Source organism: Trichosurus vulpecula, chromosome 6 (genome assembly GCF_011100635.1).
Source record: "Trichosurus vulpecula isolate mTriVul1 chromosome 6, mTriVul1.pri, whole genome shotgun sequence".
Taxonomy (NCBI): Eukaryota; Metazoa; Chordata; class Mammalia; order Diprotodontia; family Phalangeridae; genus Trichosurus; species Trichosurus vulpecula.
Genome location: NC_050578.1, coordinates 207021611 through 207045485, shown reverse-complemented (window position 1 = coordinate 207045485; position 23875 = coordinate 207021611). Strand labels below are relative to the sequence as shown.

The following is a 23875-nucleotide window of genomic DNA, read 5'->3' as shown; positions in this document are numbered from 1 at the left end:
TGTATAAAGAACCAGACCCAGCCAGGGAAAACTAAAGAAATGTGAGCAAGCAAAAGCATCTGAACCAAACACGAAACTCACCTATCTGAGATCCATGCTGAGCAAAAGGCAAAATAGTAAAAAAAAAAAAAAAAAGAAGAAGAAGAAGAAGAAGAAAAAGAGTTTATACATTCACAACATAATTTCACAGTTTTTTCCTATAGAATCTCAGCACTCAAGCAACATCAGTGAGAAAAACTAAATTTCATAACTAAATAAATACTCTGCTCCTTGTCTGTGTCAGACCTTGGAAACTCAGATCGAACTACTTTATCAAGAAATAACTGTTTACACGATGGTGGTCTACTCGCTTCTCCTGCTCTCCATGTCAATTATTCCTGAAAAACTCACTGAGACTAGGTAGAAATAAATGCTCATCATACCAGCTGAAATTTTCTAGGACTTTAAGGACTTCATCCTCACAACCTATGAAGAGGGGCTATTAATATTTCCACTTTATGCAGGAAGAAACTGAGGCACAAAAATGTTAAGTAACTTGCCTAGAAACACACAGCAAGCAAGCGTCTGAGGAAAGATTCAAACCCAGGCTACCTTGACTCCTGGTCTAGTACTCTATCCATTATGCCATGATTAAGCAAATAGAATGATTTCAGAAAAGGCAATTTCTTACTGATTACAATTAGGTTTTTCAAACAGTGTCTACTTAACACGAAGTAGAGATTTGACAGTTTTCCTTTTAATATGATCAGCATATCCAAACTAAATAATTCAGGCTAAGTAGAGCTAAAATATGTAACAATACCTTATATTAATAACAATAACGCCCTTATGTATATATGCAGCTTACAAAGTACTTCACGGAATCTCAGCTATAAGGCATCTCAGAGATGACCTAGGTCAACTACTACCTGAAAAAGGATCCCCTCTAGGGTTTCAGTGAAATAGGTACATCAACACACTGTTGTTAGAGCTGTAAACTGGTTTAGTCATTCTGGAAAGCAATTTGGAACTATAACCCAAAAGTTATTAAACCTGCACACCCTTTGACCCAGTGAGTCTATACTCCTAAAGGGATCAAAGAAAAAGCAAAAGGATTGATTTGTACAAAAATATTAATAGCAGTTCTTTTTGTGTTGGCAAAGAATGGGAAACGGAGGGGGTGCCCACCAGTCAAGAATGGCTGGTGTAGGAATGTGAGGGAAAGCTATTTTTCTGTAAGAAATGATGAAGGGAAAGGTTTCAGAGAGAGCTAGGAAGGTTTCTATGAACTGACTGACAGTGAAAGGAGTAAAACCAGGAGATCAAGTTATACAATAACATTGTAAAGACCAAAAAAAAGAAAGAAAGAAACCAAACTCAACCTTTGAAAGGCTTATGAACTCCAATCAATTCAGTGAGAAGCCATAATTGCAGAGGACTCAGGATGAAACACACTGCTCAGTTCCTGACAGAGAGGGGATGGACTTAGAGTGAAGATTAATACATAAATATATAATTTTGTATCATATCATATTATATCATGTATACATACATACAATGTAAGATATGTATGTCTTAATCTTCACTCTGAATCTACTGCATGTGTGTATGTGTGTGTGTGTATACACACACACACACACACACACACACACACACACCCCTACATAAACGTGGCATGGCCAATGGAGCCATCTATTTTGTTTGGTTCTATGTATTTATAACAGAGGTTTTATTTTTCTTCTTTTCTCAATAGGGGGAGGGAGGAGGGAAACAAAGTAGGTGTTAACTGATTTAAGAAAATAAAACTTTTTTTTAAACACCCTCTGTAATATCATTATCAAGTGGTGATCCCCCCTTACTAGCTGGTACACAGTGAAAAGTGGGATTTGAACACAGGCCTCACAATGCTGAGTTTGGGCTCTTTGCACCACACCATGCCACATTGACTATAGCAGATAGCAATAATAATAACATCAGGCACAAATATCAAACCCTCATTTTACTTTGTACTTTAGAGGTCTTAATAAATTAGGTGCTTCATTTCACAAATGTGTTAAGGTGGGGCAGTAGCCCCGTAAGCACATTATAAGAATAAAGTCCTGAGTACTGGCATAGACAGTGTGGTCCAGAAGAAAGAACATCCGAATCTGAGTTAGAGTACCTGGGTTCAAATCCTGGCTTTGTCATTTATTAAATGGGTGATCTTGGTGAAGTCATTTTACTTTCTCAGGCCTCAGTTTCTTCTTCTGTAACATGAAGGGCTTGGGCTAAGTAATCTTTGAGTTCCCTTTGAACTCTATATCTATGATTCAATTTCTATTTAATGATGTGATGTGCGGAAAGAGCAATGGGTTTGAAGACCTAGTTTTGAATCCTGGCTTTCCCACCTAATAGTTATGGGACCATAAGATAGTCCCTTAACTCATAGGAACTAAATGTCCTCGTCTGTAAAGTGAGAGTAGTAAGATATTAATCTCTACCTCCCTGTGAAGTTGCTTTGATGAAGGAGTTACATTGCATATCTTACACAGTTACAGAAATGTCAGCCATCATTAGAATTATTTGAACCTCCTTTTTCCATTAAGACGTGCAGCATTCTCAAGCCCCTTCTATAACAGAACTTGCTTAACCGTGAAAAATGCTCTCATGCTTACGTAATTCATGTTGGCCCGGTCGACTGGAAAACTCAATCACCAGAAGATCCTTCCCATCAAAGCTGCGACCAATGCTGTAGGTCTTGGCAATGTGAGAGCATCGGGAAGCCGTCTTCTTCAGCACCCTCACCATCTGTGGGTACGAGTGGTGAGCAAACCGGATGAATGTGGAGGGCATGTTGGAGGTGGGCTCTTCATTCTCATCCAGGCTTCCTGTGGAAAGAGAAGAAATGTTACATCCTGTGTGAGTTTGGGCAAGTCAACTTCAGCTTTCTGAGCCTCAGTTGTCTCTTCTGCAAATTGAGGGGGTTAAGATAGAAAGTCCTTGTCAGGTGCTCTGTGTTCTACACTGTCTGACATTCTCCATTCTAAGGTGTCTTCCAGCTCTGACATTCTCTGTTCTAAGGTCCCTTCCAGCTCTGACATTTTCCATTCTAAGATCTCTTCCAGCTCTGACATTCTCCATTCTCAGGTCCCGTCCAGCTCTGACATTCTCTGTTCTCAGGTCCCTTCAAGCTCTGACATTCTCCATTCTCAGGTCCCTTCCATCACTGGCATTCTTTGTTCTAAGGTCCCTTCCAGTTCTAACATTCTCCATTCTCAGGTCCCTTCCATCACTGGCATTCTCTGTTCTAAGGTCTCTTCCAGCTCTGACAGTCTCTTTTCTAAGGTCCCTTTCATCTCTAAATTCTCTGTTTTAAGAGAGAAGCTCTTTAAAAGACCTTCCAGCTTCTATTCCACATTCTATTTTCTAAGATCGCTTTTCAACTCTGACATTGTGTGTTCTATGCTCTTAGAGGCAGCTAAGTGACATAGTCGATAGACCTTGATTCAGGAAGACCTGAATTCAAATCCAGCCTCAGACACTTAGATGTGTGGCCTTGGATAAGTTGTCTAACCTCTGTTTGCCAGTTTCCTCAACTCTAAAACAGTCAGCTTTAAAAAGTGTCTAAGATCCCTCTGGCTCTGATATTTTATGAGTCCATGACATTGGCACAAACAATTGCTTCCCCACCCTCTGGACAGGTGGTCCTTATCTGATAATGGTGCCAGGATTCAGACAAACTTCCCAACCTCTCTTCTGCTCCCCATCCTCCAACCCCAGGGCACTGAAAGAAGTCTTCCTAAAAGGAAATGATGAGATAAGTAGGAAAATATGGATGATGGTGCCATAAGGACAAGAGGAAGAGAAAGAGAAGGAGGAGAAGAACAATGAAAAAATATTTCTATGATGCCTTAAGGTTTACAAAAACTCTTTCCTTGCTACAAGCTTGGGTAGTAGATAGACCATGCACTATATAGTAGTGAATACTGGCTAAATGCCTCATTTGGCACTACCTACTTCACACTGTGCTAACATAGTGCTTGCCTCTATATACAAACTCGTTTTGATAATAAAAGCTAAATAATTTACGATTTAAGGTATACAAAGCACTTTATAAATGCTATCACTGTTTTTCTCTCACAATAACCCTTCAAGGTAGGTGCCATTGTAATCCCCATTTTACAGATGGAGAAACTGAAGCAAACAGGGATAAATGACTTGATTTGCCCAGGGTCACACAGCTCGTAAGGGTCTGAGGCCAGATTTGAATTCAGGAAGATGAGTCTTCCTGACTCCAGGCTGGGTATGCTATCAAGGGCCCCACCTAGCTGCCAGTAATAAATGCACAACTTGGTACAGTAAAATACTTGGTTCTTTGCAGATGCCCTACTCGGTATTAAATTAATACCATTTGTGTCATTAGTAAATACAGTATAGGTTAATGTATTAATGCAGAGGTTGGTTCAAGTCTAACACCATAGTTTACATAGCTACCTGCTATATTGCCATAGCCCTGGCCCGACATCCACTATTTACACAAAGCCCAGAGACACTGAATTAAACCATCGGGGCAGGGGGAGGGGGCAGTGTAGAAGAGTCTGTCCAAAACAAGTCCATTTGTACCTAACTTTTTCTCCTCTGCCATAAAGATACACACAAAAAAAGGGATCAAAGCATTTATTTTGGTTGATACCTAAGAAGAATGAATAAAGTAGATGCTTGGGGATCAAAGAATTTTAGAATTTAAAGGGACCTTGGAAACTCCCTAGTCATACATAGGCTTATAGGATTTAGAATCGAGAAGGACCTTACAGGTCATCTAGCGCAGGGGTTCTTAGGCTCTTTTCATGTCATTGGCCCCTTTGGCAGTCTGGGAAAGCCTATGGACCCCTTTTCAGAATAAATTTTCTAAATGTATAAAATAAAATGCATAGGATTACAAAAAAACCCAATTATGTTGAAGTAAAGATTTCATTGTTTTCAACCATCCAGGTTCACGGACCCCTTGGAATCTATCCATAGATCTGACAGGCCATGGACCCCAGGTTAAGAACCCTGATCTTGTCTAATGATCTCATTTTACAGAAGTGACTTTCTCTTGACCACCCATTAAGTCAGGGGTGGAAGAGAGCTCTGGATCTACTTCTCCCATTTGATACATTGCAACTTCCTAGACATAACAGCATGAATTAAAGCGGCATCATGACTCTGGGCTTACGTATTCACCTCTCAGCTTTTCTAAGGGGTTATAGCATCCTTCCTCTTCGCTGACAAAGAAGCGATCGCAGTCCAGAAAGTAGGGCCAGGCCATGTCGATCCCATCAAAAGCAGGTTGGCAATTTTTCCTCAGGCTTTCGCAGACATGCCGACAGGGCCTCATGATTCGGCTTCCATCACATCGAGGAGCGAGGATGGAGCAGCCCAGGAACCGCAGGTCCGGGTTGCATTCTCCTTGGAGCAAATTGTGAATCACACTCAAGAGGATGTACTCAGAGCTGAACTCCACCACCTCTCGGGACTTCTGATCCAGCAGGTTGGGGTAGGAAGTCTTGTTGTAGGAGAGGTCATTGCAATAGAGAAGATCGAGGTCCACACATTTGGCTGCAGAAATAACAAAACATGATCACTGGGTGGAAGAATAATCCTTATGACATCATAGAATGTTAGAACTAGAAAGAACCTTAGAATAAGGACTATCAGGTAGGAAAACAGTGATACGTTGGCTTATGCTGGTTTAACAACGAGGTCTCTGAAAAAAAGTATATACAACATATTTTTAAGTTTAATCTGCATTAACATTTCTCTATCACTTTCTTAAGTCTAGACAGCCAAAAGAACCAAAAAATCAAGACCTGATTTTTAGCATTTGCTAATTTCCAAGGTATCAATGCTCACAATGGAAATTTAACAACCAGTCCTAGAAAGCTAGTTTCAACTGTCCCCAGTATGCCCTTGGATGAAAGAGACATTAATAGATTGGGTCTAGAATTTCAGAGATGGAAAGCAAATTAGAACTTAGAACAGAGACCCAAAAAGAACCTTGAACCATAGAATGTCAGAGTTATAAGGGACCTTAGAGGCCTTTTGATCCAAACCCCTTATGTTACAAGGGAAAATATCGTGGCCCAGGGAGGTTGAATGATTTTTCAGAAAGTCACACAGATAACAAGTAGTAGAGGTCAAACCTGAGGAGTCTATAATATTAAGACTGCAAACGCTTTGAGAGCAGAGACTGCCTTTAATCAAAAATGTTTATTTTGCCCATCATCTTATATAGTTTTATACATGTAGAAAGCACATAACAGAAAAACTGAATAGATGAAAGAATGAAGGAATGAATGATTGGATTTATCTGGCCAATATTTTAAATTTTTTTAAAATTAATTTTATTTAATTTAGAAATATTAAAAAATACCAACTTAAGGTATAAATTCACCTTTTGTTTTATTATTATCTTACTCTTCACTGTCAGGCAATTCAATTGGATTCGACAAATATTTATTAAACACCAACTATGTACAGAGCACAGATAGGTGGTACAGTGAATAGAGTGCTGGGCCTGGAGTCAGGAAGACTCATTTTCCTGAGTTCAAATCTGTCCTCAGGCACCTACTATCACTGTGACCCTGGACAAGTCACTTCACCCTGTCTGCCTCAGTTTCTTCATCTGTAAGATGAGCTGGAGAAGGAAACAGCAAATCACTCCAGTATCTTTGCCAAGAAAACCCCAAATGGGGTCATGAAGAGTCAGACGTGACTGAACAACAACAGCTCCCAAATATGCAGATCACTATGCTAAGTGCTGGAAAAAGTGCTGTTTAGATAGCATATGGTCTCTGCTCTTACGGAGTTTACAGTTTAATAGGGAGACAATGCACAACATAGACAACTATATCTTATACTGCCTAAGTGTATCAGATACGTATAGGCCTATATGTGTCATATGCAGATAAATGCATGTTATATTGCATGAGACTACCAGAGGGCTGGGAACCGGTTTTATATGAAGTCAGAGAAGAAAGGGTTTTTAATGTCTAGTAGAATCAAGCAAAACTTCTTAAAGGAGGTTATATTTGAAAAAAAAAAAGCTTTAAAAGATTGGTAGGAATCTCACAGTGATGGAGAAAGGGCATTTTCTACACAGAAACAGCACAAGCAAAGACATCTAGCCAGAAAAAAAATATGGGACAGATTTAGGGAACCGAGAATGGTCCAAAGCGAGTAGAGAATAGTATTAGATTAGGCTGAGAAGGTAAGCTAGGGCAAGATTGAGGCAGTCAGGAAACCTTGAATGTTAGGCAAAAAAGTCTGAGTCACTGAAAATAATAGGGAACCCAATGAAGGATTTGAAATATGGCAGCAACAGATCTATGCATGAGGAAGATCATTCTAGTAACAGTATGAGAGATAATTTATAGTAGAGATGAGAGAAGGGAAGTAAGGGAGGAAGATTCATTAGGAGGCTATTGGAAATAATGAAGACAGGAGCCAATGAGAGCCCATGGTGATTTTTTCCCCTCTCTGGACCACAGTCTCTTCATATGTAAGATGAATGTTGAACCAAATTACCCCTGGTCTCCATGGAGCAAGCTTTTTCTGGCAGATCATCCAAGCAGCACATTTACCCACAAACACCATGTGGCCAATAACCTCCAATGCATTTCCTATAAGCCCATTAAACTGCGCTGCCTTTTGTCAAACAATGATACAGGAACAAACAATTTTCTTCGTTTGAAAACCCATTTGCTTTGAATTTTTTCAAAGGCTCAGATCAAATATGGCGATAAATTTCCTGGATCACATCACCTTCTCTGTCATTCTAAATGAGGAAAAACCAAGAGCTTCTTTATATAGTTACAAGATTAACATCAAGGGAAAAAAGGAATGGTTTGTTTGCTTGTTTTCTCTCCAGACTAAGAAGGGAATTAGATTTGATTACTGGGCATAGCTACTAATTATCTCTCTTTAGAAAATAATAGGACTGTGTGGTAAGCAGAATAAGCAGGCTAAGGATGTTTGAATGTCTGACTCAGTACATCCTGCAGCCTCCAATTCTCCTAGGGTCTGGAGGCTCTGAATATCTAAATATCTCCTGAAGTGTGGGAGGGAGAGAAGAAGAAATATAGATAGATATAGCTGGAGACTGAGAGAGATAGGGACAGTATTAATGATATTGAATAGAAGGAAGACTTGAGATTTCACTGGTATAGGGAACTCCTCCTAGAGAAAATTCTATTAGAATCGGTTGGCACCTTCTCTGAAACTTAAAGTCTTAAAAAATTGCCTAGAACACAGAGATATTAAGCAATTTGCCCAGGGTCACACAATCAGTATGTGTCGGGATGGGGTGGGAGGGCTTGAACTCAGGTCTTCCTGGTTCTGAGGCCATCTCAATATCTACCGTACCACACTGCCTCTTGTTACAGAAACAGAAAGACAGACAGAAAGAGAAACAGAAAGACAGAGACAGACAGAAAAGAAGGAAGGAGGAAGCAAAGAGAAAAAGAGAGAAAACAAGAAAAAAGCAAGAGAGAGAGAGAGAAAGAAAGGAAGGAAGCAAGGAAGAAAGAAAGAAAGAAAGAAAGAAAGAAAGAAAGAAAGAAAAGAAGGAAGGAAGGAAGGAAGAAAGAAAGGAAGGAAGGAAGAGAAATTATACAGATAGACAAAATAAATGTAGTGTCTTGGAAACAGCCAAATCAGTTAGCTTAGCATGACTCCTGCTGTTGATCCCATCGATAAAGTAGGAATGAGGGGTGAAATTGGGCAGCTGAGCTAAATAAATTCATTCTGATATGCAGGGAGAAGGGCTCACAGGTCTCTGGCAGACCTTAAGTCTGGAATACCACTAGTCACCCAGTCTCTCAAGTTCATAACTGTAGGTTATGAGGGGAAATTTTCTTTCCCCTCACCTGTCCTGGCCATCAGTCATCAAATTCTGGGAATCAGGATTATGTAACATCTCTTACGTTTTTCCTCTCCTCTCTAGTTTCATCATTACTCTCTATGCACCCACATTGATCTCCATTTGGACCATTGCAAGTTGCCCCCCAAATATTTTCACATCTTAGCCATCCCTGCACCCACCTCCAATCTACTTGCATGTTGCTGCCAGGATACATTTTCTTATGCACAGAACTGTAGTCATATCATTCCTGGCATCTGAGGCCTCCACAGCCTGATGCTCCCCTGTCTTTCTTGCTTTACAACATACTCTCAGCCACATCAAACAATTTATCAATCAATAAACATTTGGAGACAAAGGACTGGGGTTCACATTCTGCCTTTGCTATTTATAGAAATATCTCTGTGGCGTTGGCCAAGTCCCTTCATTCTCACACCCCAGCTCCACCTTTATAATGTAAGAGTGTTGGTCAAGATCTCTAGGTCTTTTGATGATCTAAAACCTAAGATCTACACGAACACACACACACACACACACACACACACACACAAATGTATGCATACTCTACCATTTTCTGCAGTTGGAGGACTGTGGCATTCTCCTGAAAACAAAGGAAATAGGGAAATTAATGATTCATTCAACAATTTTTTTTTAAATTCATTCATGCATCCAACAAATACTACTGAACACACAAAGGAAAAGAAATAGTCTGGGGACTTTGATTCTACTCTTGGTTTTGCTCCTAAGTCAGTATGAAAACATGGGAATCAATCAATCAATTACCAAGAAGCAAATGCCAAGAAGCAAGCAAGTACTTGACTTGAAGTCACAAAGACCTGGGTTCAAATTCCTCCTCAGACTCTTACTAACTTTGTGAGGTTCACAAAGTTGCTTAACCTGTAAAATGAGAGGGTTGGCCTAGATAGCTACCCCTTTCCTCTCTAAATCCATGAGCTTATGAGTCCTTCAAATGCTTAGCAGGTCCTGAGCAAATTGGAGATTTTTCTTGCTGGACTATTATTCAATGCTTTATATCAGATAAAAGTCTCCACTTTTCCAGTTCTAGTACTCTAGCACCAAGACTAATGCTCTTTGGCTGCTTCCTTGTGGCGTGGAGATGACTCTACCTCTCAAAGACTGTCAATGGATCACAGGCTCTGCTAGGTCTGACTAAAATGAAAAGGCTCCAAATAGGGGCCACTGGAGGACTTTGTATTTGTTGTCAAAGGACCAGCCAAGGTGGGTGCAAAAATGCTCATCATCAGAGAAATGGCCACCAGGGGATGACTTCTACTGCAATAAGACCTCAAGAAGAATGCTAACATGTGGAGAGGTTTCAATCAGTATTAGAAGAAGGATCCCCCCCACAGAGATCCATGAACTACTAAAGTGTTCCAGGCATCCAAATACAGTCTTGGTGGAACTGAGAAATGGCCCACCAGTTCTGGAAATCAATTTGGAATTATGCCCAAAAATGTGACCAAATGTCCACCTCCTTTGATCCAGAGATCCAATGGAAATATTACTTCAAGAGGCTCCATATATAACAAAATATTAGTAACACTACTTTTTGTAGTAACAAAGAACTTGAAACAAGGCAGATAAGCATCAATTGGGAACATGTCTGAACAAATTGTAGTATATAAATGTAATGGAAGAGAACAGAGGTTGTTCATTCATTGTATTTGAATCCACAGTGCTTAGCGCTATGTTTGGCAAACGTTGTTCAGTTGTTTTCAGTTATGTCTAGCTCTTCATTACTCCATTTGAGGTTTTCTTAGCAAAGATACTGGAGTGGTTTGCCATTTCCTTCTCCCGTTCATTTTACAAATGAAGAAACTGAGACAAAAATGATTAAGGGAATTGCCCAGAGTCACACAGCTGGGAAGTGTCTGAGGTCAGATTTGAACTCAAGAAGACAAGTCTTCCTGACTCTAGGCGCAGCACTCTTATCTGTTGTATCACTTAGCTGTCCATGCTTGGTAGGTAGCAAGTTCTTAATAACTGCTTGCTTATTGATTGCTTACTGCATGGTGAGAGATTATGATTATAATGCAGAGGAGCATGGGAAAACCCATACAAAGTGATGCAGAGAGAAGTAAGCAGAACCAGAAAAACAACAAATGACAACAATAATGTAAATGCAAAGAATGACAAAATAATTAAAAAATCAAATGCCAGGAAATCAAAGGACCCAAGATTAGCCCACCAAAAGGGATATGAGAATGCATCTCCCTCCCTTTGCAGAGAACAGGGTACTGTAGGTATGAAACACTGCATATAATATCAGACTTGTCTGATGCACTGGCTAGTTTTCCTGAACTGTTCCTTTTTCCTCTTGGTCATTATATGTTATAAGTGAAGGCTTTTTCAGAGGAAGAGAGATATGCTGGAAAATGGAGGTGTGATAGAAGTCAATGATATCAAAATTTTTGAAAAATCAATCTAAAAATTACGTATGACTTAGGGCTCTAAGGGATCTTAGATATTCTTTAGTCAAAGCCCCTCATTTCAGAGATTAAAAAAAAAACTGAGGCCCAGAGAGGAAATGGGTTTTACCCAATAGTAGAGTACATAGGGGAGCCAAAATTCAAACTCAGTACATGATTGTACTAGTGACAAGCAATATCATGATGAGATTGGCCAACTGTAGCAGCAACCACACTGGCACATGCAGGATGGCTGCTAATGCAGACTCTTTTAAAGGCTTTACTAGGAAAAACAGCTATTTCAGAGGTCAACAATCTTCTTTAATTACATAAAAGACTAACAGAGAAAATACAGAGAAGAGAAATAAAGACCAACAGACAGGGCTCTACTGCCTGAATCAAAGCTTTACATCCACCACTGAATCGAGGAGCCTTTACCTCTGAGCAGTCCGAGAGCTCCAAACATACAACCACTCAGAGTCTCAACCAGGGAATCACAACATCTTTCTCCTAAGCAAGCCCCCAAAGCAAAAACTCACCTCTCAGAATAGATACTCTTTCAGCTGATAGGCTCAGTGCCTAATTAGAAATTAACAAAAGGTGTGTAAGCCTTCCTACAAGCAAGCAATCTTCCTTTAATGGGCTCTACATAAGGCCTATTGATGGGCGGGGAAGATCTTATTCCCATTCACCTTACACCAACATGAGTACCTTTTTTCAGTGTTACTTCTTTCCACTCCCCTTCCCACATTCATCATTTCTTTCAAATTGTCCAGCTAGCTGATCCCCATATGTGACATTTAATCTCCCACTTCTAGGCCCTTGTGCACATGAATGCATTTCCTCTTCTCTGCTTAGCAGAATTCCTAACATCTTTCAAAGGCCAGCTCAAGCTCCACCTTCAATGTGAGGCCTTTGTTGGTCCTCCAGCTATTAGTACTTTCTCTGTGAAATTACTTTGTATAAACTTCGTATTTACTTGCTTGTGTTCAAGCTATTCCCCAATAGAGTGTAGATTCCCCGAGGGGAGGTATTACTTTATTTTTCCCTTTGTGTCCTCAGCCCATAGCTCTGTGCCTTGCACATTGTGAGCACTTAACAGGTTGTTAAATTGAATTAAGTTTAGCACTTTATAGTTTGAAAGATCTCAAGTTACTTATTTGATACTATATAAATGGAACTTTTTAAAACTGACGATATATCTAAATACTACTAACCTCGGAATTATTTAATAACTTTATTTTCTTGTCTAAACATGAATAACCTCAGAGTTACTGAATAACCTCATTTTCCAGCTTTTCTAATTCAATTCAGCAAATACATCAATAATGCATTGATGGGGGAGGAGACCTGGGTTCCAGTTCTAGACTCTGACTAGCAGAATGTCTGTAGACAAGTCATTCCCCTCCCCCCCCACCCATGGCCAGGGGTCTCTGTTATTAAGACATCACTTGGAAAATGTTAAAATGTGATCTTACCATGACATAATATGAAGACTGAGTGAGCTAATACATATAAAATACCATCAAACCCCCAAAGCATCATGGAAAAGTAGGGTATTCTTGTTGTGGCTGCACTTGTTGTCATGTTATTATCTAGTGAATCAAATGAGAGGTGGCAATTTCCACAGCTCCCATCCATTTGGCATAAATGTTCTCATGGGCATATGTTGAGTGTGAATTTATTGGATAAATCAGCTTATTTTAGCCTATGAGTCACTGACACTTAGGACATTAAACAGTGCCAGACACACGCTTACAACGGTCTAATTTGGAACTTGAACAAAATAGAACAAAAATCAATACTTTAGAAGAACCAGAAAAAGAATATATAAGGGCAATAACACAGTGTGCGTCACTCATGCTTCCAATTTTAACACTCTCAAAGGAGCAAAATGGGAAGAATTAGTATCTGTCAAATGAAAGGTTTGAACCACACAAGTGCCAATGTGCCTAATGTCCTAAGGAATCTGATGTTTTATGGTTGGAGGTCCTTTCCAGCTCTGATTTTCTAAGGAATCTAACATTACATCTTCCCATGTCCCTTCCAGCTCTGGTGTTCTAAGGAACCTGACATTCTATATTCTCAGCTCTAATGTTCTGAGGAACCCGACATTACATCTTCTAGTGTCCCTTCCAGCTCTGGTGTTCTGAGGAACCTGACATTCTGTGTTCTCAGCCCTCATGTTCTGAGGAACCTGACATTACATCTTCCAATGTCCCTTCCAGCTCTGGTGTTCTAAGGAATCTGAAATTCCATGTCCTAAAGTCTTTTCCAGTCCGATGTTCTATGTTGTTCAGTCATTTTCCGGTCATGTCCAACTCTTCATGAGGCCATTTAGGGTTTTCTTGTCAAAGGTATTAGAGTGGTTTGCCATTTCCTTCTCCAACTCATTTTACAGAAGAAGAAATTGAGGCAATTAATTAATGAAAATTGAGGCAATTAAGTGACTTGCCCAGGATCTCACAGTTAGTAAATGTGTTTGATGTCAGATTTGAACTCAGGTCTTCCTGATTCCATGCCTGGTACTCTATTCACTGTGCCACCTATTTACTCCCTGATGTTCAAAGGTATGTGAAGGTCTAATGTTCCGGGAATCTGACATTACATCTTCTAAGGTTTCTTCCAGCTCTGATGTTCTAAAAAATCTGACATTCCCCATTCTAAGGTCCCTTCCAGCTATGATGCTATAAAGAATCTGACATTCTCCATTTTAAGGTCCCTTCCAGCTCTTATGTTCTAAAAATCTGACATTCCATGTTCTTTCTGAGTGAAGTCCCTTCCAGTTCTACCATTTTCTATTCTGTGCCCTTGAACCTCTCCCAGCTCTGGCAGTTTTGAAGAGGAAAATCTGGATCTGACACAAAGGAAAACTGCATAGCAATAGGAATTGTCCAAAAGCAGAAGAAGCAGATTTAGAGGTGGGTTCTCTTTCACTGGAAGTCTTCAAGCAGAGGCTGGAAAACCACCTATTGAAGATGTTTGTCAAGGAGACTCTTGATCAAAAATTATTCAAATATTCTCTCCTTTAGGCAAGATATTCCAACTTCTTTCAACCATTTTTCTACAGTCTATTCTCAAGTTCTTTCACCATGATTTTCATTCTCCTCTGGATATGTTTCTGCTTGTCAATATTCTTCCTAAAATATGATTTCCAGAAATGACCATAGCATGCCATATCTGGAGCCCTATCTGAACAGGTCAGAGAGCAGCAGGACTAGCATTTCCTATGTTCTAGACTCCCAGGACTGGTTAAGATGGGTCCATGAGTCCTTTCCAGTTCTGAGATTCTGTTATAATGTTCCATCCAGCTCTATCATTCCAGGATTATATGGATTTAAAGTCAGAAAACCTAGGTTCCAATCCCCACATGTCTAGAGGGTCTCTAAGGACCCTTCCAATTCTAAATCCTATATATTTATCTCTTCTGTGACTCAAGGAATCCATGTCTCTTCTCTGAGTGACAGTGAATGAGCCCTGAATTTGGAGTCGGGGAGCTTCTTCTGAGCCAGTTTTCTCAACTGTAAAATAATCCTTTGCAAGGAACATTATTTATTGAGGACAAAGCCATATGCTCCTCTTCAATTTAGTCTCTGGGCCTCAAAATTAATATTTACTGGTCTTTTGTCTTGAGTTGGACCATAAGCATTAAAGTAATCTATCTATTTCATTAGCACAAGGCATCTAAATATAAGAAATAAGCTTAGGATCATGAGATTTAGAGCTCAAAAATAGTTGAGATAACCTATCAGTTCCCTTCTTCCATAGAAAAGGAAACTAATGCCAACAGATGAAAAGTAGCTTTCCCAATATCACAAAATAGCAGGGCTGAGATTCAAGCCCATTGCCTCTAACTACAGAACTGACATTCATTTCTCTGGACCACTCTATCTTTTAGCTAACTTACGTTGTTGTACAGTCATTTTTCAGTTGTGCCTGACTCTTCATGACCTAATTTGGGTTTGTTTGTTTTTTTGCAAAGATGCTGGAGTGGTTTGTCATTTCCTTCACATTTCACAATGAGAAAAGTAAGACAAACAGGGTTAAATGACTTTCCCAGGATCACACAGCCAGTAAGTATCTGAGACCAGATTTGCATTCAGGAAGATAAGTCTTCCTGACTCCATGCTCAGAGCTCTATCCACTGCTCCACCTAGCTGCCCCTTCAGCTAATTAAGGTTGTACTAATATAGATATGGGGTTCAGAACATGGAATTAGCCATTCCTGCTGTCTTCCATCCTGGCCAGACAAAGCTAGATATACAATACTACATTCAACTCTGGATGCCATATTTAATTTTAAGAAGGTCATTGACAAGTAAAGTGATTTGAAAACAAGTCATACAAAAAATGGTTAAAAGAATTGGGGAGGCTTAGACTGGAGAGGAGAATTTAAAGACATAAATATTTGAAGGGCTATAATGTTGTTTGGCTTAGTCCCAAAGAACAAAACTAGAATAAAGAGAGGTACAAGTTACAGAGACTTACAAAGAGGCTCAACTAAGAAAGGACCACCTACTGATGATGAAAACTCTCCAGGAGTAGAATGGACTATTTTGGGGATCTGGTAGAGGAGATCCATACTCTGGATTGGAGTTAGACTATAAGCTTTCAGAGCCTTCTTATACCTCTGAAAATCTATGATTTTATGACATATGTTAATGAGAAGTAATTATGTTAGATCAATGGTTTCTAACCTGGGTTCCCTGGACCCCAAGGGACATATGGATAGGTTGAAGAGAGTCCATGAACTTAGTTGGGACATTTCTTTAATCTATTTAACAACATTATTCTGAGAAGGGGCCTGTTGGCTTCACCAAGCTGCCAAAGGGGCCCGTGACACAAGCAAAAAGAAAAAAATGGTGAAGAAGCCCTGATAAAAGATAATCTCTGAGATTCAACTCTGGCACTGTGACTCTGTGACTTTTTGAAGTGTTTCACTCTGAACACCAGATGGCGCTGCTGTTAGCAGTTAAGGATCCACATTTCATCTGAAATATCGAAAATTATAGAAGCTCTGAATCCCAGAAACTTTCAGAGTTGGAAAGGACCTTGGGTCATCTCTTCCAAACTGCTGGAATCCTCTCTAAAGCATTCCTAACAAATGTTTTTCTAGCCTCTTCTTGAGCAATTCCAGTCACAAGGAGCTCACTGACAGCTATTGCCTTGTTGGACAGCTCTAATCGGATAGTTATATAAAACTGAACTGTGCCTGCCTTTAACTAACGTAACATCATTGAATCATGCATGCATTGTGAGTTGGAGGGAACCTTAGAAAACATCTAGTCCAATACCTTTCTTTTAGAGATGAGGCAGCTGAGATCCAAGTGACTTGTCCAGTGGGGCTGAGCTAGGATTCACTCCACCCCACCCCCAAACAATATTCCTTCCTTTGTATCACTCAGTCTCTTAATATGCACTTCTCAATCTTAGTTCTCCAACCAGGTGGCCAGGTAGATTATCATATAATTATATAGTTTTCAGAGCTGAAAGGAACCTTAGAAACAATCTAATCCAAATCCCTATTTTTAGGTTATATGCTGAATTTTATCTTAATTGAAAAAAAATTATTCTGTAGGCTTTCACATCATAAACAGCTATTTGGGCAGAGCCAAGATTTTCCAGAGTTGATCACTGCCTATTGAGAAGTTAACTCTTTTAAGCCTGAAAGCAGATTATCTTGCCAATAAACAATCACCACATGACATAATCCACTAGACCAAATAAGACAATAGTCTCCTGGAAGAATTAATGGTCAGTCTCAATTAATGTGTCAATCATTCAGCATGTGTTTGTTGAAGGCCTTTCATGAGGCTATCTCTGTAAGGAATGGACCTCAAGAACCCTTAGACAACGCAATCACTAAAAATACATCAAAGTATGGTATTTCTATGACAATCTATAGCATTTTTATACTTGTTATTCATAATCATGGAGTACTAGAGTTGGAAGGGACATCAGAACATAGACTGACTATATGTTAGAATATAGAAACTTTACCTTCTATATTTTTATATGAAATTTTAAAGATGGAGTAAAGAATTTCATCAGGGACATCTTGGACAAAAAAAGTAGGCCTTCTTTGGGACAAGAAAAAGTGATAACTGATGAATAGTCCCTAAGCTCCATTGGTCTCCATACAATGTTGGTCTCCATACAATGTCAAGAGAATTAAAAATCGTCCCTCCCCCCTGCCCCAAGCATACTATTTGGACCCGACTATGGATAATTTAGAGAGGTACATGAAAAAGAATGCCGTGGGATGAGTGTATGGAAGGGGAATGACATTCTGCACCAATAGAATCATTAGCCATTTCAATAAGATCACAGCTCTATGGAATCACTGAAGGAAGAAACAGGAAGAGCTTATAGAAAGTCAGAGTTTCCAGGAATCTTAGAACACAGAAGGTAGTAACTGGGAAGGCTGTTAGAACCTAGAATGTCAAGGCTGAAAGAGGCATTAGAATTTAGAATGCCATGGCTGGGAGGGAGCCCAGAAAGTCAGAGATGGCAGGGAACTTAGAACCTTAAATTTTAGAGCTGGGAGGGAACTTAAAAGAACAAACTATTATTGGTGCAAGGGTACCTAATTAGATATTATCTTGTCAGCCACCTCATCCTTCCTCAGATTCCATTTTACACAGAAGGAACATGAATTCCGATTTTGTAGTGAGGAAACTTGGGTCCACAGACAGGGTAGAGTTCGGGGTAGAGAAGGAAGAATCTAGACCTTCTGGATCCCAGTTAAGTGCATTTCCTTCTATTACACTGCACTTTGATTCTGGGTAACGGAAATCCGCAGCATTTGCCTGGATAGGCAACATAGAGCTCTGAGTAGAGCTCAGGGGCAATGACTTCTTCCCATATTTTTTGCCCTGTCAACCCCCAAAATAGTTGCCAGCTTCATATCCAGTCCCTGGAAAGCACTGCAGGAAACCACAACCACCAACAAAAGACCCCATTCTCCCACTAATCCCCACCTCAGGTTAAGTTCCCCTTACCCTAATGCCAGTCTCAATCTGTATCCCCCCCTCCCATCGTCCCCCTATACATACAGCAGTGTTATCTGGAAATTTTAGGTACCTACATTCTGCCTAGTGGATCAAAAGTTCACCCGGACTGAACACCAAGTTGACCAGTGTTCCTGAAAAGGCAAGGAGGAGCGATTTCCCAGCACCCATCCCCCTCCTTCCAAACACATAGACAAGGCAAGACATATGGCCCTTACCTAGCCAGCAGAGGCAGGCGTCCCAACCATACATGGCTAGAAGCCACCCCTTCACGGGACGTAGCCCACCCCTATCCCACCACGTGGCTACACAGACGGCTCTGATGTTACCAGCAGAAGTGGTACCCCAATGAAATGACCTCTACCTAACTCCCTAGAGCTGGGAAGCGTTCTGTGCAGCCTCAACCTTACATCCCACTCCCAATTAACTTCTCAGCTCCGCATGCCTCTCTCCAGTCTCTTTTTAAAAGACCCCCAAAAGACATCCCCCTTTCCCGGAATTGCGTCCTGCAAAAATCCCTAATGGGGCTAAGGGAACTTAATTTCCTGCCCCGTGATGTGTGGCTGCTTTCTCCCCTCAGGGCTTCCATCTTCCTTGAGGACCAAAGGACGTGGCAGTGACCCCCTCTCTTACCGATGGTGTCCTGATCGGGCTTACAGCGGGGGCCAGCCGCCGTTAGCCCGGTCAGGGAGCCGAGCAACAGGAGCGGGAGCGGGAATGATGGCCACATGGGGGGGGCGCCCTTTGTCCGCTGCGGCCTCAGCTGAAAGCTGTGATGTGGCAGTGGCTGCAGTGCGCTCCCCTCACAGGCTCTTGGAGCCCCGCAGCCTGGCCCAGCCCGTCCTCCCCTCCCCTCTTCTCCCTCCCCTCTGCTCCCACCCCCTCCCCCACCCTCCGCCTGCCTGCCCTCCTTTCCTCCCCGCACCGCGCTGCGCCAGGGGCTAGAAGCCCAGAGAGAGTGGGCCGGGCGGACGGATGCTCGTACTTTATGGGATCTTAGCGCTGAGAATCAGATTACAGTTGGCAGCTCGGCCGCCCAGCTTCTTAGAATGGAAAAGGGTGGGGGTGAGGGTAGTATTTAGGAAAAAAAAAAATAGGTCTGGAAGAGGAGAGAAGAGAAAACAGATAAACATTCCTCCCATTCCTTTCATTGTCTTCAATTTTTTAAATGAGTTAGAAACTTGGGGAGGGGGGAGGGGTTGAGTCTCTAGGAATCTCCCTAAGAGACAGATCTGAGAATGCCTTGACTGGATGGGAGCGGGAGGAGAGAATCAGAAACCTTTAATGTAAGAGGAAAAGATATTCACAGCTGAAAGTGAGCTTTGAGTTCCCTGGCTCCCAATGCCTAGAGGAGACAACTCAACCCCAAGAGGTCAATTGACTAAACCAGAGTCATCCGGACGAATTTGAATCCAGCTCCTCCGACTCCAAATTCAGGACTCCTTCAAATACAGGAAGCCACTACCCTTGTGAATTTGTTCTGTCAAGGGCCACCAGTGATCTCAGCTACCACATCCCACAGCCTTTCCTTCTTGGTCAACTCTATAGCATTTGACATGGTTGACCACCATCCATCTCCTGCTGACCTTTTTTCTCCCTTGTCTTCAGTTACTCTAATCTATGCCGCTCTCTCTCGAATTATTTAAGTTCTTTTTTCTGGTTCATCATCCTATTCCCACCACTTAAGTATATGCTTTTGTCAAAACCTGGATCCCTTTTTTTCTGCCTCTAAGTTCCCTCCCTTGGCAATCTCATCCATTCCCATGGTTTCTGTTATCCCTTCTATGGGGATGAGTGCATACCCATAAAGCCAGCCCCAACCTCTCCCATGAACTACACTCCTACATTTCCAGTTGCCCCCTAGACAGTCTACTTCCCTTTTCCATTGGTATTTAAGATTCATCATGTCCCAAACATTATTATCCTCTCCTCCAATCCTTCTAAACTTGTTCCTGATTCAACTTTCCCTTTCTGTTGATAACACTACCTTCCAATCAATCACTTAGAATGGGAACCTCAGAGGCAGCCAGGAGTTGTGGTAAGAAGGCAGAATTTGAAGTCACTGGACCTGAGTTTGAGTTCTGGCTTTGCCACTTACTACCTGTGTAATGTTGGGAAAGGCATCGAATTTCATTTTCCTTGTGTGAAAAATGAGAGTTTTGGACTAGATAACCTCTAAGATCCATTCCAGCTCTAATTTTATGATCCAGTGATCTTTGACTCTTCCTACTGCCCCTCACCTTCCACCTTCAATCAGTTGCCAATTCTTATCCCATAGATTCTACCTCAAAAATAGCGCCCCCTTGTATGTGTGTGTATGTCCAGCTCTGACTTGTCTAGTTCAGACCCTCCTTTCCTCTAGACTGGATTCTTGTAATCACTTCCTAACTGGTTCATCTGTCTCCTGCCTCTCCAATCTGTCTTTGGTACAGCTAGCTAGCTGCCCGATCATCTACCTAAGGCACAGGTGGGAGCATGTCGATTCCTTACTTCAGTGCCTCCCTATCTCTTCCAGGATAAAACACAAACTTCTCAGTATGACATTCAGAGTCCTTCACAGTCTGGCTCCAACCTATTTTTCAGTCAAACTGGACTATTACATGTTCCCCACTCTGTCTTGTACCCACTATCCTGCTCACTGCATTCAGATAGACCACTACCACCTATGCCTGAATTGTACTTCCTCTTTATTTCTGCCTGGTGAAATGATTTTCTTCCTTTTGAGGCTCATCTCAAGTGCTACCTTCTCCGTATGGCCTTCTCTTACTTCCCCCTCCCCAACTGAAAGTATTCTCTCACTCCTCTCATTTTCTTCTTTCTTCCTACTAAGGACTAAATTTATTCCCCTACCACCCACTAGAATTACATTATATGTTTCTTGAAAGCCAAAACGGTCATTTTTCATCCTTGTATACTCAATGCCAAGTCTAATGCCAGACACGTGGAATGGAATGAACGGAATGGGAGAGGTAGAATTTAAGTCATGGGGTGTTAGATCTGGAACAGGTCTTAGACCATAAAATGTAAGACTTGGAAGGGAACTCTGAGATCAACTGGTCCAATTCATCATTCTACAGATGATGTAACAGACACCCAGAAAAAAAAAAGTGACTTGTTTGAGGTCACAAGATAAATTGGCAGCAAAGCCAAGACTTGAGAATAGATCTTTCCTCTCATGTTAATATTCTTTCAGCTGTGGATGGAAAAATCACTCTTTCTTTCTCAATTAGCAATCCATCAAGTGTGCAATTTGTAGTTCAATTAAAAAAGCAGCTGTTGATAAGCACCTACTATGCGCTAACCTCTAAGGTACTATTCTCTAATTAAGAAGGACATTGAAAAGGACATTTCCCCTACAAACAAGCATCTTCTGAATATTTTAGTGACTTAGTGTGGATTAGAGAATATATTAAAATTATAGCAGGCAATGTGTCTATTTGCTCACTAGTCTTTAAAGTTACTAATCTGTTTCTAGATCTTGAAAAAGAAGCAGTTGTATTATATGTTCTCTAAGGTCCTTTCCAGCTCTACTCTCTTGTGTTCTGATACTAAGACTCCTTCTAGCTCCTTCATTCTATGTACTGAGATCCCTTTTAACTTTGACATTCTATGTTCTAAGGCCCTTTCCAGTCATGACATGTTAAGTTCTATGTAATAAGGTCCCTCCTGGGTAGACATTCTATGGTTGGGTGGGGAACCTGTGGTTCAAGGCCCCATGTGGCCCTCTAGGTCCTCAAGTGTTTGTTCTGTGAAGTTTGGTTTCAGTCAAAAGGCTGCACTTGAGGACCCAGAGGTCCTGGTAGTCTAAAACCTCTTTCAACTCTGATAGTCTATGTTATCCAAGCTTTGACATTCTTTAATTTTGTAGTATGATAGAAAGATCTCTGGACTTTGAGTCAGAAAGAGCTCCGGACCCAGACCCCCAGGTTCTAGTCTCAGCTCCTCTTCCGTATGATACTTCCCTCAAGATCTTGAGTTTCCTTACCGACAAAAGGGAGATGACTAATGTACAGGGTTACTATGAGGCTCAAATAAGAGAAGGTATGTCAATGAAATTATTGCTGTTCTTTGATTTCATGTTGAATGATAGACAGCTGTAAACTTCTGCTGCCACCGGGACTATAAACTCTGAAAGTCCTGCACTGTTTTACCCATGGCAGGAGAAAGGGGGTTTTTAAAAGCCACTGTTAAAAGGTTTGAGACAAAAGCAGTTGCTTGTTCCCTCGAGTAGATTTGGCAGAGAGACCCAACATCTGTGCTGGATTCTCCACAGAGAGAGCCAGAGGCTCTAACTGTCCCTCATGGTTTTGTAATGTGTCCCCTGCCCTGATGACACAATTCCATTACTCCCTCACTGTGTGACCTTGACACTTGTGTCAACATCTTTGGGTCACAAATTCCTCCTCTATAGAATAAGGGGCTTGGATTAGGTGGTCTCTAGTTACTGTGTTGGGTAGTTAGGTGGTGAAATAGATAGAGTTCCAAGCCCAGAGTCAGGAAGATGAATCTTGCTGAGTTCAAATCCAGCCTCAGACAATTATTAGCTGTGTGATCCTGGGCAAGTCACTTAACCCTGTTTGCTCCAGTTTCCTCATCTGTAAAATGAGCTGCAGAAGGAAATGACAAACCACTCCAGTATCTTTGCCAAAAAAAATGGGGTCACAAAGAGTCAGGCACAACTGAAAAATGACTGAACAACAACTCATGATCTTCAGAATACCAATTCTAATAACTTACTGGCCAGGTGACTCTGAATAAGTCACTTCTGTTCTTTGATGGTGGTATGGTAGAAAGAGAACAGGGTGTGTGTTTCAGGGGGGCTTATGTTCAAATCTTATGTCTACTACTTATTATTTGTGGATTCCCCATATCCTTCTGGCCAAGTAGCTTGAACCATCCAAGGTCCTTTCCAACACTAAAATCCTGTAAGAATTTTTTCTGCTCCCCACTCTCAACTAGTTTGTGCTCAAAGATCAATCACTTTCAAAATTCTTCTGGGACTTGTACTTGACAAGGGGAAAAATGGGTCTTAATGAATGTGACCAACTATTTTCCTATATAGGTCCCAAAGAATAGGTACCAATTCCGAAGTGGATAGCAAATTCAGTTGGGGTAAATAGACAGTGGTCCTCTATGGGACTGGCTCACACAGGGGAAGGGTCAACCAACAGGACCCTGGAGAGTCCCACCCATGAAGCTGACAGCTGCTGACAGTACAACCACTGTCACTACCATTACACAGCTCCTGAGAGGGACAAAGTGATGGTGGGAGAAGGGAGACCCATGGGAGACATTAATTTGGAGGGGAGAGGTTTATCGATCAGTATCAGGCAACAAGCGTTTGTTAAGCACCTACAATATGCCCAGTACCAGGCTAAGCACTGGAGATACAAAGAAAGGTTTAAAAAATAGTCCCTACTCTTAGGGAGCTCACTAACATGCAGAAAACTGTTCAGATAAGATATATAAAGGACAAACTGAGGATAATCAGCAGAAAGGAAGCACTATCATTAAAAGGGATAGAGAAAAGCTTCCAGGACAAGGTGGGATTTTAGCTGGGACTTGAAAGAAGCCAA

General features: G+C 41.1%; 1 protein-coding gene across 1 annotated transcript in view; it reads right to left on the bottom strand.

The window, feature by feature from the left end:
• The window catches only part of CPZ (carboxypeptidase Z), a 75245-nt gene extending 56216 nt beyond the window's left edge, over positions 1-19029 (bottom strand). Inside the window, exons 1-4 of the mRNA XM_036764139.1 lie at positions 18933-19029; positions 9429-9461; positions 5185-5559; positions 2634-2846 (exon numbers count right to left, since the gene is read on the bottom strand). Of these exons, the coding sequence (XP_036620034.1) occupies positions 2634-2846; positions 5185-5559; positions 9429-9461; positions 18933-19029 (718 nt within the window). The remainder of the gene's footprint in view (positions 1-2633; positions 2847-5184; positions 5560-9428; positions 9462-18932) is intronic.
• Positions 19030-23875: the final 4846 nt, after the last annotated feature.